At 41.0% G+C, this 15,702-nt stretch overlaps 1 protein-coding gene across 7 annotated transcripts in view; it reads left to right on the top strand.

Moving 5' to 3' along the window:
• HECW1 (HECT, C2 and WW domain containing E3 ubiquitin protein ligase 1) overlaps positions 1–15,702 on the top strand; it is a 200,662-nt gene that overhangs the window by 144,122 nt on the left and 40,838 nt on the right. For all 7 annotated transcript variants that reach the window (XM_081165080.1, XM_081165085.1, XM_081165081.1 and 4 more), the window contains 2 exons: positions 11,236–11,366; positions 12,013–12,134. In XM_081165080.1, the coding sequence (XP_081021206.1) occupies positions 11,236–11,366; positions 12,013–12,134 (253 nt within the window). The remainder of the gene's footprint in view (positions 1–11,235; positions 11,367–12,012; positions 12,135–15,702) is intronic.

Here is a 15,702-nt window from a genome sequence, read left to right as displayed (position 1 = left end):
ACCTGCCCTGGGATCTTCAAGTGAAGAGGAGATATTATTATTATTATTATTATTATTATTATTATTATTATTATTATTATTATTATTTATTATATATTATGTTACATTATGTTATGTTACTGCCTATAAGTTTTATATTGGTGGGTGTCTGTGCAGTGGTTGGTTAATTTCTTTGTTGTTTTTGTTTTATATTATGTTTTTGCATTTTAATTAAGTGTGAGGTGCCTTTTAGGTTTTTGGACCAAAATGTGGGGTGAAATAAATGAATATCTTACGTTACATAGAGAAAACAGGGTATGCCTTGATAGATGTTAAGAATAAGGAAGAGCTCAACATAAACTTCAGCAGGAACCCTGTGCTGCTTGTAATGTTTAGTTTTGCTTTCGGAATCACAGCAGGATCTATGAATTCTCTCTTCTTCTTTTTAAGTGAATTTTTATTGTTTTCCTTACATATTCTTTTCCAACAAATTGTAATAACACCATACATTCCCTTTGACTCTGCCGAGTTGCAACCCCCCTCCCTCCCCACAACTGGTATATTTATCCTCTTTCCATCGCGCACATCATTCTCATATTAGTACTATTATACATTGGAGGTATTATGTCAATCCTGCTAGTGTCTTGACCTCTTTACAATTCTTCTTTAAATATTCAATAAATTTACTCCAGTTATTTTGGTATCTTTGATCTCCTGACAGTTTGGCAAGTTCTGCATATTCTGCCAACTTCACCTGCCACTCCTGTATAGTTGGTATATCTTGTACTTTCCATCTTTGGGCCAGAAGGGTTCTCGCGGCAGCTGTAGCATACATGAACAAATTTTGATATTCCATTTTAATTTCTGTTCCTATTAAACCTAATAGACACGCTTCTAGTCTTTTGGGGAAAGTATATCTAAATATTTTTTTGAGTTCATTATAAATTGATTCCCAAAATTTTTTTACCTTATCGCAGGTCCATCACATATGGAAATAGCCCCCATCTGCCTTTTTACATTTCCAACATTTTCTTTCTTTTTTCCTATACATTTTAGCTAATTTTACTGGCGTAAAATGCCATCTATACATCATTTTTAGCAAGTTTTCCTTTAGAGCCATGCATCCTGTAAATCTCAAACCCTCCTTCCATAATCTTTTCCACGCATTCAATTCAATGTTATGCCCAATATCAGTTGCCCATTTTATCATTGATTCCTTTACTTCTTTATCTTTTGTATACCATTCTAGCAATAAACTATACATTCTTGATAAAATTTTATCTTTACAGTCTATTAACTCGATTTGGAATTTCGATTTTTTATCTTCGAACCCATTTCTCTTTTTATCTTCCTTTAATAAGTCACTGATCTGGTGGTATTGCAGCCACCCTGTTAACATTTTTTCAATTTGGTCATATGGTTTGAGCTTTATCCCTTGGTCTGTTTTCCTAGTAATATCCTCATATGTTACTCTTTCCCCTTCCATGTTTACTTTTTTTGTTGTCAACACCTCAATTGGTGATATCCACCACGGTGTCTTTCTTTCCAGGAGGTTTTTATTCCGATCCCATACTTCATATAAAGATTTCCTAATCACATGGTTTAGAAAACCTTTATGTACTTTTACTTTGTTGTACCATAGGTACGAATGCCAACCGTATCTATTGTCGTGGCCCTCTAGATCTAATAGGTCAGTGTTTTCTAAAGCCAGCCAATCTTTTAACCATACCAAGCATGAAGCTTCATAATATAAAGTCAGGTCTGGTAAATCAAAACCTCCTCTCTCTTTCTTATCTACTAGTATCTTCATTTTTATCCTTGGCCTTTTCCCCTGCCAGACAAATTTTTTTGCCAATCCTTAAATTGTCTTATCCCTTTTACCACTGGTATTGCTTGAAATAGAAATAACAATCTAGGTAGTATATTCATTTTTATCACAGAGATTCTGCCTAATAATGACAATTTTAGTCTGCTCCATATATCCATATCTTTCTTAATTTCTTTCCATACCACCTCATAGTTGTCCTTGTACAGGTTTATATTTTTTGTTGTCATCCAAATTCCTAAATATTTTATTTTTTTAGCTATCGCGATTCCTGAGTCTACTTGTAATTCTTCCATCTCTTCTTTCTTCAGATTTTTTGCTAGAATTTTTGTCTTGTTTTTGTTGAGTTTAAACCCTGATACCTTCCCAAACTCTTCCATTCTTTTTATTGCCTCTTTCGCACTTTGTCTTGGTTCTTCCAACGTTAAGACTAGATCATCTAGCAGGATCTATGAATTCTCAAGCATGTATGAGTTTTTTAAAGTAATAATCAGGGGTTACTAAGTGTTGCTAGAAGGATATTTTGATGCTCCTCATCCTCAAAGGTTACACATCATGGTCTCCCCATGTTCCCCCTGACACCACCACATGCCTGCCCACTTGCATACACAAGGGAAGCTCAGCGCTGCAGCTGAGCCGAGCACAGGAGTGAACAGGCAGCCCGGTGGGTCTGTGAATGGCAGCAGCGGGGGGATTGGGGGATTGGGGTGAGTTGTGGGGTAATGGGGGGTTGGGGTCAGATTGTGAGGGGGAAGTTTGGGTGAACTCTGAGGGAGGGAGAGTTTGGAGCAAACAGAGGGTGGGAATTGACAATGGGGTGGTGTGGGTAGGCTGGAATGGGGGGGTTGAAGGAGCTCTGGTGGGATGTGGTGCTGGGTGAGGTGTAAAGGGAGGTGGTTGACAAGGGTGGGTAGGATGGCAGGGGTGGGGGTGGGTGGGGTTGGTGAGCAAAGCACGCAGGGGCAGCAGTCCTAGTATTCCAGTATAAGGCAGGTGAACGTCAGTTACAAATCTGTCTGAGATGTTTATGGGCAGATTTATTTTAAATGTCTTTACTTGACCTAAATCCAGGTCACACCAAACAAAGTGGGTCAATACATGAAGATGCATGCTTCTGTTTCTCTTCTTAAATAATTTATAATTTCACTTGACATTATATGACAGCAAAATCATTTTTCACGATAACCTCGGGAAATGTTTTTGTTTTTCCTCCTCTCTCAGTTTACCATAACGATATTGTTTTCCATTGAAAAAACCTGGGCCTGGAACATCTATCCTCTAATTACACACCTTGAAGGGAACAGGCAGGCTAGCTGGGGGGTTTCTTATACTTTAAAATGTGGGATGATTATCTTTGGTGTGCCAAGCAGGCAAATTCAAAGCTTCTTCCTTTCAAGACAGCCAAACAAAATGGGAGTTCTTCAGTCCGATTTGCAGAAAGGAGGATTATAGAAATCAGCTGCCAAGTGACAGCCACCAGGAATTTTAGTAATTCCCCTAAAGGCTTTAATTCCTCTAAAAATATCTGTTGTGGATAAGAGAACATAACACCAATGAGTCCCACAAGGTATTATCTCAAGCATACTAGTCGGAGTAGTGTAGTGGGTCAGACTACTACAAATCCCAATTCACCCACAAAACTCACTGGGTAACCATGGGCCAGTCACTCTTTCTCAGTGCAATCTACCTCACAGGGTTGTTGCAAGAACAAAAAAGGGTAAGGTATGTATGGGGGCCGGGGATATGTCATCCAGATCTCCTGCGAGGAAGGTGAAATAGAAATATGGTTGGGTGCCCCAAAGCTGCTGCATTTGCTGTGATAAATCTATGTGTAGAGACTACAACTACACCAAAGCCCATTCTTACATATAGAAAATTAGCATGTCAGAGAGGAGGCTAAGGTACAACCATTTCCCCTAACATACCAGTTTTCTACTAGTTTTCTTCTATTATTATTACTATTATTATTATTATTATTATTATTATTATTATTATTATTATTATTTTGTCTGGAGGACAATTTAGCCATGGTACCATCCATCTACAGGTTTACCATCTCACTTGCTGTTTGCAAGAACTAGGCAATGAAAAAATACTTTTTTAGGGAGCAATGACAAATTAAACCAGTTCCAGCCCTTGCTAGAAGAGATCATTTGGTTTATTTTATAAAAATAACATGTAATTGAATCAATATTAGCTTGACGTAATTGAAATATTTATTTTGAATGCCAGGTATCCTGTTAACACAACCTTCTTGCTCTCCCTTCTCTGTTAATTGCGCCATGCATGCTTCACTTCCTGCCCAAGATGCGCTCCTTTCTTTTTGCACTACACACTTATGTAACACAGGCCTACATGTTGCCAGAAGGAAGTAGTTCTTTTAAGATTCAGAGACAATGAATACAATAATAGGTGAAGGCTAGAAATTCTTCATTAATACACGCAAAGAAAGACTAGTGCCCAAACTGCAACTCAAAACCCACTTATTTATCGCCAAGTGCCAACACGGCAATTTAACCTGAATACTGAGGTTTAGAAGGGGAGGTTGGCACATCCATGTGGAGAGAGAGCGGAGCAATGCAGTGGCGCCTCAGTGTTTGAACAGCTTAGTTCTCAAACTACTTGGAAGCCATACACTTCAAACCCGGAAATGAGTGTTCTGGTTTTTGAACTTTTTTTGGAACTAGAACATGCTCTGTTCTGAGTATAATTTCCATTTTGATTGCCACTCTTCCGTTTTCAGAATGAGGGAAGACGAGCTGGGTGGCAAGTGAACAGGCACCTGCCGCTCTCCAGCGCTGTGTCCCTCTGCCTCTGCAGCCACAACTGCAACCCCCCCCCCAGCTCCGGAGACGCTGAATGAGGGAAGGCTGGGCTGGCAAGTGAGCAGGCAAGGGATGATGCCGTCACCCCCACCCCTGCCTTCTCCTGCTCGCAGGCAAGTAGGAGTGGGATCAGGCTGCTCTGCTAGGCAGTGCTGCTGCTTGCACGGGAACAGGAGCTGGATCAGGGCTGCTGAGCTGGGGAGGTGCAGGCTCTGTCACACTTTCCACTGAAAGGGTTCGTGGCTGCACTCCCCTCAAGGAAGAAGAAGTTTAAAGGAGCCCCCATCTCCGCATCAGAGCTCCTGCAACTTGCAAAGTGGAGGCTTCGTGCTTCCCACTGAGAGATCCCCACCCTGCTCCTGCACAAGTAGGAGCGGGAGCAGGCAGCTCAGCTGGGGAGCGCGAACCCTCCACTCCACCTCTGACTCTGCTCCCATTGGCCCTGGCCAGAGGGTGTGTAAAGCCTCAAGCTTGCAGCAGCAGGAGGAGGAGGAAGGAGGCTGCTCGGAACTCTCGGCAGCCCACCAATGCGGCAGCACGCTTCTGAGCGTGTGCATAGCCCTGTGCCCTCCCCACCCACAGCGGAGGCTCCCCAAGGAAAACGCGCACCCAGGAGGTTGTGGCTCCATTTTGCACACCCACCCACCCTGACACCCCATCCGAGGCGCTTCTACTTGGACACACGTTGAGCTGAGGACTCGATGCACTGCCCTCACCTTCTGCCAGCTCTGTGCAGAGAGGGCTCTGAGTGGCCCCAAGGGCATGCGTGCCATAGGCTCACCACCACTGGGCTATGGCATAAAGCTACAGAACAGATCTTTTCTCTGGTGGCCCGACTTGTGGAATGCTCTCCCCAGGGAAGCTTGCTTGGTGCTTTCCTTACATTTCTTTAGGTGTCAGGCAAAAACATTCCTCTTCTCCTAGCACTGTCTGTGGTCTTTTAAACTGTGTGTGGCAGGGCTATTGTTTTTGTTTGTTACTATGGTATGTATTTTTGTGTTTTTATATCGAAAATCGCCCTGTGATCCTTGGAAGAAAGGCAGTATAGAAATTAAATAAAGAAAGAAATAAAGAATAAGAATAATAAACAAGACAACAGTGCTTACGCCCCTCCATTTAGTTTCTGAAGACACCTCAGAACAGCAATGGACGGGATTCCTGCATCAGCCAGCACATAGCACCTTCTGCAGTCCAGATCTATACTGACGTTCCAAAAGACAGGGCTTCCCCACCCCTTTATATGCTGTCCTGATCTCAAATTAGGCTTACATACAGTGCTATTTTTCTAGAAATAGAGATGCCGGAACTCCTTCTAGAAAAAGAGGTGCCGGAAGAGGTGTGTGGAGGGGGTATTTTTATTTTAGAATAAAAAGAGCTTAAGGCAGCTAACAACAATTTTAAAACCCTGTTAAACAAATAATAAGTAATTAAACAACTGAAAGCTAAGGGAAAATAGAAACAGCAAACAGAATAATTAAACTTAATTAATAAAAGCCCACCTTTATAAAATTATGTGAGAAACAATTGTATTGGCACCAAACTTCTCTGTGGTCCAGCAAGACTGATAGGGAGACGCCCTATGATTCACTTATTCCATAAGATTCCTTCAGCCAAATACATTGTGGGATCCATCCTTTAGAAAGCCACAATTACGTCATACCAGTAACATATAAATGAGACCTCCCTGGAGCCTCACCTTTCTTCCCTCCGGTGGTTGTGGCAGGTCCATGAAGGTCATTTTAAAGTATTCTATGTACTGTCTTTTAGTTTAGAAAACATTCCTTCTGCATTAGGCTTAAATATTGAGATGAACTGGGCAGTATTTGTGCAACTGCTAGGCTTTTCCTCAGATGAAAATGAACAAAATACTTTTGTTTGTTTGCAGTATTTACAGTCCGCTCTTACTTGATTGTACAAAAACCACCAAATTAGGTCCAATAAAACACAATTCTAACCCAAGGTAAACAAGCAAAACTGCAGCAGCAAAAATTAATATTTCCAATTTAACCAAATGACTAGGTAAAAATAAAAACATTCAAGCAGACAGAAACAGATGAAACAACCAAAGTCTGTGTGCCAACAGACCTTCCATCTGTGACTTTTGAGTAACTTAACAACTGCAAACCCCCCCCCCCATCATCCAGGATCTCACCCTGAACAGTGTAAATGGTTGCCCACAAGCATCCACAGCAAGAAACTCCCATCTCTTATCCACAATGACAACAGAAAAAAAGAACACACCCAAAATAAAAACTAGGTAGCGATAAACCACAGCTAGTTTTTCTCTCCCTTTCCCAGTCCTGAGAAAACCTCAGGGTTGCCAGGTAGAGACATGCAGATGGGTTTGCTGGCATCCCTCATCTCTCGTCTTCTTTTCAGCTGGCACAGACAGCATTCAAGGTCCTTTAGGGTCTAGACTAGACTAAACAAAACTATGGCTTTGAAACTATTGAAAAGCATACTGGATGGAGAGGAAATCAAAAAGGAAGATCAAACACTTTTTCAGTATGCGACAGTGGCTGCCAGAACACTAATAGCACAGAATTGGAAGACACCAAAAATCCCAACTATAAATGAGTGGCAATCCAAACTATTTGATTTTTTGGAATTGGCAAAAATGACACAGAAAATAAGAAATCAAAAAGACACAAAGTTTAATAATGATTGGAATAAATTTATGGCATACATGGAAACAGAGGTAAAAAATCTAAAAATTACAGTAGGTGCGATATAACACTTGTGATGCAAAGAATGGTCTGAGGAGAAGAAACTGCAGATAGAAAAACTTTATAACACATTCCGATACCAAGACGAAGGGAAGTCAGTTAGTGTTATGTGTTTTGTAGTTAATGTAGTTAATCTGTTGTTGTCTGTTGTTGTCCTATGTTAATTTTTTATGTATTCTTTTTAGTGTGAATGTGTTATGTATGTCTTTTTTGTTTGGTTTAATGTATGAAAATCAATAAAAAAATTTTTTTTAAAAAAGCATACTGGGGTTGTTCCAAGGGGTTTTCAGTGTAGGACTGGTCTACTCATGAGGCTGGCTGAGTGAGGCAGCTGCCTTAGGTGGCGGGAGCCCCAGAAGCAGCACCCCTGAGAGCATGCCTCAGGCTCCACTGCTGGTGAAGAAGGGGTGCCGGCAGCAGCTCTGGTAGCTACTGGCAATATCTTGCCAAAATGTTGTGAGATCTAATGTACTCTGTGAGAACCCACTGTTACTGCCACTGCTTTCTGGGTGTTGCCATGTAAGGAAGGCTTTGGTGGTGGCAGTGGCAGAGTGGCACCTCCCCGTTTTGCCTCAGGCAGCAATACAGGACGCACCGACTCATCTCAGTGAGATGCTTAATGATGGCCATCAAGGAAGCCTCCCTGAAAGACTGGTTGTTCACCTAACAAAAGCCAGTTACAGAAGAGGGAATGGGCAGCGAGGCACATCAGGCTGGCAGTGTGTCCCAGAGCACATATTCTGCAGAATGCTGTGGCAGTTCCTTGGAAAACCAGTCTTTAGGGGCTCCCTGAGGACAGAAAGTTTGAAAACCACCATTATAATGCATACACAGTAAATGTACCCACCATCACAATTATCATTTGAAAAAGTGCTGGATTTTTCAAATGCAGCCACATAGCTGTTTCGAGGTTTTTTTCCACATATGTGGGCATTTTTTCAGAATATCTTGAAGATTGCTTTACACAGTTTTGACTAAACTGTAGCAGTCTCTTGGCCCATTGCTTTGCTTCCTAGGCATTATTAGCCCACAGGGGATTTTTCTACCATCTAATTAAATAGGAAGCTTATGCACTGTATAGATCCCTCTAAATAGGTGAACTACGTTTTTCTGTTCTGCTATTGCATGAGGGGGGCATAAAACTCAGCCTGCACTGGAATGGAAAGTTTGTTCAGTCAGCCTGCTGTGAAGTGAATAAAAATGTTTATAGGTTCTTATAAAAGAGAGAGTGGGGGAAAATAGAGCTATGTTAATATAGTGTGAAGTCCAAATATAATAATTTGTTTGCAAAGGGCATATTTAAAGGCAAAACAACAAATCCTTAGTTCTTGTAGTGTTTTTTTTAAAGCTAATTTTATTATGCTATTTACCTTCTTGCTAATATGCGTATGTGCATGTAAAGTTAAATATAAAGCATTGATTATTGAGGAAATTAATGAAACAAAAGCAGTCTACTCTTTCAGCCAAGCATAAATCTTTATATTTTCACCTTCTTCCCAATTCAATTCATGTATTTTATTAAAACTTCCAAGACTGTCTAATCATAAATCAAACCAAACCAAGAAATAACCTAAAAACAAAATTTTTATTACTACTACTACTACTACTACTACTACTACTATTACTATTATTAATACCCTGCATCCTTACTAAGAATGAAATCATTTGGAGCCTTATATCATTTCCCCCTGTAGAATGCCATCCTGGAGGATGTCAAAGAGTTAAACAACTATATAATTTTTTGTAGACATCTGAAGGCAGCCCTGTTTCGGGAAGCTTTTAATGTTTGATTTTTTGTTGTTTGATTTGTATTCTTGTTGGAAGCTGCCCAGAGTAGTTGGGGTAACCCAGTCAGATGAGTGGGGTATAAGAAATTATAAATTATTATTATTACTGTTATTATTATTATTCCAATCCAAATGCCATAAACACCTGAGAAACCTAAAGCATAATTCTAATAAATATTAAATATAAACTACCTAATTATATTTAGCTAATAATATTGAACCAATACTCAAAATTTGCCAATCCAAGCCAGTAAGCCTATCTAATATCAAAGTTTCACATTTTCTTCAGTTTACCTATAAGATTGACTTACCCAATATGCTCCCACTTGACAGCTTTGATCGGCAGAATTTGCAATTTTACTATGTGCCTGCACCACATCTGTAAGAACTCAATTGTTTAGTTTGGAAGCCTCAACACTTTGGAGCTCCCTACCTATTTTTATCAGGCCGCCGCTTCGCGCTCGCTGAAGACATTTTTATTTAGACAAGTCTATCCAGATTTTTATTTAGTTTATGTGAGTTTTAATTTGTTTTAGTCTATTCTATTGTTGTTAAAACTTTCTGTATGGTTTAAATTATGGTTGTAACTTTTTTAGTGATAATTTTATTGTTCTATCTTTTTCATGAACTGCTTCGAGTTTTCTTTTACCATCAAGCAGTATATAAATTTTGTGAAATAAATAAATAATCTTTATTTATGGCAACCATAGCTGACTACAAGGTCAGGCCAAGAGGAGCCAGACTTTCACTTTCTGTCTTTCTTTCCTGTTAGGCTGTACTTACTTAAGGGGATCATGTATAGTTAATTCACTGTGCCCAAATACTTCAAAATAACAATAGGCAATGACCCCACATAACACTAAGCCAAATCGTGGCTAAGCATGAAGGAGTAATCATGGTTGTGCATGGAGCAAAAACCATGGCGGTTTTGCGCCTGTCCTGGTCCTGATGCTGCCCAGGCTCATGGTTTGCCTCACTCCAATCAAACCCAGGTCTGTTCTTGCCTTCCTGCTCATGGCAGAGAGGGCTTCTTTCATCAAACAGGAAAACAACTGAGTGAGCCTTCTTTGCGGCTTTGTCACTCAGCTGTACAGGGAGGCCTGCCACACTTTGTTGGAATTTAGATGTACACTGAAAACATATTCTCCCAGTACTTTCAAAAGACACTCAAGTATTTTCAGTGTTGCCTTCCAAACTGTTCTATTTGTTGATAGATTTCTTGTCCTTTTGTTCTAATATTTCCAATTACCATATTTTTCACGCCATAAGACGCACCTGACCATTAGACGCACCTAGTTTTTAGAAGGGGAATGCAAGAAAAAACAGATTTTTAAAGGGAGCGCTGAGCAGAGCCTGCATGCATCCCAGGCTTTTCCCCAGGAGGGAGAAGGGCAGCCCGTCACTGACACACTCCACGCAGCTAGTGAAAGGGAGTGTGGCTCTTGGGGGCCTTTCCGGGAGGTGGGGGAAGGGCCTGAGGGGCTGTCCTCTGTCCCTTCCCCCACCTCCCACAAAAGCCAGCAGGAGCCGCGCACCCTTTAAGGAGCGCACAGCTTTTGCGTACTTTTCTACAAGGAGAGAGAAGGGACTGACGCAGCCAGCCAGTCCCTTCTCCCTCCTGGAGAAAAACCCACAAGAACTGCGCAGAGCTGTGTGTGGTTCTTGGGGGCTTTTCCCGCCTGCCTCCCGCCTGCATTCGCTCCATAAGACGCAAACACATTTCCCCTTACTTTTTAGGAGGGAAAAAGTGCATCTTATAGAGCGAAAAATATGGTAATTGTCTATAACATTTGGTGTTTTCCAAGCTGAAATGCAGTTCATTAAAGTTATAAAGTAACTAGCAACTTAAAGCAGCCTTTCTCAAACTTGGGTCCCCAGTTGTTGTTGGGCTACAATTCCCATCAGCTCTAGCTACCAGGACCAGTGGTCAGGAATGATGGGAGCTGTAATCCAACAACACTTGAGGACCCAAGTGTGAGAAAGGCTGGCTTAGAGTCTAAAAGCAGGACACAAAAACGCCATGCAGAGGTCCCCTCATTTGTAATGTGCATCTGACTAACATATTTTACTTCCTCCCCCTTTTCAAAATCAAGGTACCAAAATATTCAGCGAACTATTGCTACGGAAAGAACAGATGAGGACGCTGTGGTTAGCAGCAGGGCAGAGAGGCTTCCCGCTGGAGGCGGAAGTGATTCTGAGGCAGACCCTTCCCAGCCAAATTCAGGTAAGACATTTACATGAGTCAGTGTCCTCCTCTTACTATGGTATTGTACGAGCTTTGTAGATGGGGAGGGGAGCATCACATTCCACAGGTGCTCCTCAGTGAGGGTCTGGTTCTCACTGTTGTGATAAAGTCTATGTTGGGGCCGGAAGTGGTGGGTCCCAAGCGTCATTGCTCTTCCATATTCCCTACTGTTGGTTTATTTATTTCATAAAATTTATATGCAGCTTGACTGTTAAAAATCCCAGAGAGGTTAACAAAAAGCTAAAACCGTAACATCAGGAAAAAGATTTAATAGGTTAAATGCACAAGAAGTTAAGATACTTGAAAAGATACTTGTGGATGTCAGAGATAAAAAGAACTACTCACTTTTACACTGGATATTTATTTATAAAACTAAGTTGGAAAGAACTTGTTGCCTAAAAGCCAAGACTTAGTTAAAGGAATCGACAAATAAGGAATTGAAAACACAAGAAGCACAGGTTTGTTGGGGAGGGTTGTGCCATGGATTAACAAGTCCTTTCTGTAACTACCAGGAAGTTGGCCAGAAGCCATGCTTTAGAGGGGGAAATCAGAAGAGGGGAGAATAGTCATTCAAAATTCAAATGTTCTCTTGCTGTATATTACATGGAAGCCTTTTTATTTTCAGAAATTAGAAGAGAAGTACCTGTTTCTCCTGTGAATTCTCAAAAAATCACTTTGTTGCTGCAGTCTCCAGCTGTAAAGTTCATCACCAACCCTGAGTTTTTCACGGTGCTGCATGCAAACTATGTAAGTGCTTGACCCTCAGTTATCTTGCAAATTGCTGATATACTTTGATAGCAGCATCCAGGTGGCACTTCAGTTCTCTCTCTGCAATTGAGAATGTACAAGAGAGAATGAAAGTGATCGGAGAAACTATGCAAAAGCCAGAATTGCAGAGAGAGAACTGAATTCTAGGGAAGAAAATACAACTGAATTATCCAAGTGATAAATTCATCCCCACTTGAATTTGTTCACCTGGATGGTCATGCAGAAGAAATTTGACTTTGCAGCAATCCAGCAGCATGGTTTGCAAAAACCCCTCTACATGTGCCTCCTTTTTGAAAAAGGAGCATTTGATGGTTTGAAAATGTATGATATCAAACCTTATCACTAAACCTAACTACAATGAGATGTTTAGTCATTGATCCACAACAGAGTACAGTGGTGCCTCGCAAGACAAAATTAATTTATTTTGCGAGTTTTTTCGTCTTGCGAATTTTTCGTCTTGCGAAGCACGGTTTCCCATACCCACCCTGGGTATTAACGGTTTTAAGAAAAAGGAAACAAACTTGCAAGACGTTTTCGTCTTGCGAAGCAAGCCCATAGGGAAATTCGTCTTGCGAAGCAACTCAAAAAATGAAAAACTCTTTCGTCTTGCAAGTTTTTCGTCTTGCGAGGCATTCGTCTTGCAAGGTACCACTGTATTGTTGAGTCATGCATGTTCAAGGGGAATCATAATGCATAAAGGTAGCTTTTCTCACTGCTAAGATATTTCAGAAGATCTTGGACAATTACTGTGCTCATCTGTTTCTGCCTTAATAGACCTGGATCTACATTATAATCCTTATGCAACATTTTGGTTAGCAAGGCCACTAGCTTGTCATATGTACAACTCATACTCTTCCCGTTTCTCCACGCTAGAGCACCCCTAACACATTCCTATGTAAAATAATCACTAAATCAGTATTTTACCAAACCCTAACCAAGTATCTCAGAACAGAGGTTTTCAGATCCTGGAATGCCTTTTGAAAGCTTCACATGGGGTTCCTCAAGGAGAAAATCAGTAGTAGGAGACAAACCTCCCCAAGAGAGAACTTGTGTGGCATTACTGATCTCCCACCCACCCAAAATGGTTTTTAAAAGCATAGTTCCATGTAAGTTTCTATACTTCATGACAGTGAATGAGGCTTCCACCCATTGCAGTGTTGAAAAGCTAACACCCCCCCCTTTTTTTTTTTGTTCTGAAGGAAGCTTCCAAGTGATGAGGAAGTATCCTTGCAATGCTATCAGGGCGTTACTGTGACTTTATTGAATTGCATTAATTGTTTTGATGAATTTGTTGTTGTTTGCTTTATATGCTTTTGTATTTGATATTATAGCAGTTGCAGTGCTTGCTGCTTTTTAAATGGTGTTGTGATTATTGTGAACCACTTTGAACTCAACATTTGTTGTTGGAAAAGCAGAATACAAATATTAAATCAACACATCTCAGCCCCTAAAACATGCAGCCAAATGGGAATGTATTCTAGGTTGCTTGTTCATTCATGCAAGGCCATTGCAGAGCTGTCAACATTTCCCTTTTTTTAAGGGAAATGCCCTTATTCCGAATAGGATTCCTCGCAAGAAAAGGGAAATGTTGACAGCTATGGGCCATTGTGGTGTTCAGCAGCTGGTTCGTGCCATAGATGAACTGACTCTATGCCCTAGAATGCATCTGAGAATACTGTGCACTATCCTGGGGCTCTTTGGCAGATGTTCAGGGGTTTCTTGGTAGGCAAGTTGATGCAAAGAAGTTCCCCAGGAAGTTGAAAACTTGAAAACTGCACTGTCACAAGGCAAGAAAGTATATATATCTCCACTGTTTTGGCAAATGCACACTTTCCCCTCATAATTGGCTAAGCAGAAACAAAATACAGTTTTAAAAATCATTTCAAGGTTTCTCTGAGAAGTATGTTGGAATGACTGGTAGAGCATAAGCAGTTTTCTTAAGATCCAGTTTTGGTTTGGTCAGGGGATTCAAATACTATTCAGAAAACGTCTAAGATTAATCTGAATATTCCTCTTTGAACATTTTGTGGCTTTCACTTTATATTAGTAGATCTTACATCAAAGCAGGTATCAAATTAATTTGAACAGAGCAACACCTTTTCTGTTACAACAATGATTTTGATTCTGCCAAAGAAACCAGAACGACCTGCTGAAACATCTGTTAAGGCAGTCATACAAATTCCACTTATGTAAAAATAATATGCTACATAAATTTGGGCTTAATGTCCTTATAATATTTTAACCACAAACTCCAATTAAAATTTAGAAGCATTAATTATGGCCATGAAAATTGAATTGGAAAATATTATCCAGCAGCTGGAGCTGAAATGGAAAACAGATCTCTTCTTTACTTGAAGGCTTTAAAAAACCTATGAAATTTTTGGTCTCTTTTAAGGTCTCAGAGAGCTACTAAAATCGTCAGTGAGCTGGTGGTGGAATTCCAGAGTTTGTACTACTAAGTTTCTGTAATCCCAACCCCAAGCTAAATAGCAAGAACATTATCATATATTTCCAGAAATTTATGATCATTCCCTGTGTGTGATCATAAATACTTAGCAAGTTACATTTGTGCTGGAGCAATGTGAGAGCCTCTTCCATGTGGATACATGATATTTCACTGCAGCAATATCTGTAGGAAGGAACTGGAAGGTTGAGGCAAATGATATGATTCCTTCCCATGCCAATACCATAGGCCCTCAGGCAACGACTGCTTACTTGCCAGAGCCACATGGCTCTTTCTTACAGATGTTGCTACAGGGGCAAGGGACCCACTGAATCACAGGAGGATGTAGTGTTATGCATTCTGGGCGGCTATAGTCTGACAACTAAGACCAACCATGCCTCAATTTGATCTGGAATAATCTTGGTATTTGTGAACTTTCTTGCTGAGCATTTAAAGGCTCTTAATGCGGGTGGCGCTGTGGGTTAAACCACAGAGCCTACGGCTTGCCTGTCAGAAGGTTGGCGGTTCAAATCCCCACAAGGGGGTGAGCTCCCGTTGCTTGGTCGCTGCTCCTGCCAACCTAGCAGTTCGAAAGCACACAGTTCAAGTAGATAAATATGTACCGCAACGGCAGGAAGGTAAATGATGTTTCCGTGCGCTGCTCTGGTTCGCCAGAAGCGGCTTAGTCATGCTGGCCACATGACCCGGAAGCTGTACGCCGGCTCCCTCGGCCAATAAAGCGAGATGAGTGCCGCAACCCCAAAGTCGTCTGTGACTGGACCTAACCGTCAGGGGTCCCTTTACCTTTTAATGTGGGAAAAGACAAACAGGCAGCAACCATTTTAAGTGTGTCCAAATGACAAGCAGGTCCTTTTGGACCCGGAAGAGGGATGGAACGGGGACAGGAAGGAATGGAACCCGCACATGAAATGATCATCGCCTGTATTAAATGCATATTCTTTGGGCCCTTTATTAAAAGACAAGCCTACCCTTCTGTAAATAACCAGACTTTGGAGTCTAGCAGCTCACAAGGCTCTTAAAAACAGTTACATGATTTACTATTTCAGACAAGAGAGTTTGGGGGGAGGGGGTTGCCTGTATGAT

Source organism: Podarcis bocagei (assembly GCF_964188305.1).
Source record: "Podarcis bocagei genome assembly, chromosome: 12".
NCBI classification, from domain to species: Eukaryota; Metazoa; Chordata; class Lepidosauria; order Squamata; family Lacertidae; genus Podarcis; species Podarcis bocagei.
Note: the sequence above shows the minus strand (reverse complement) of the source record. Positions and strands in the feature narration are given on the sequence as shown.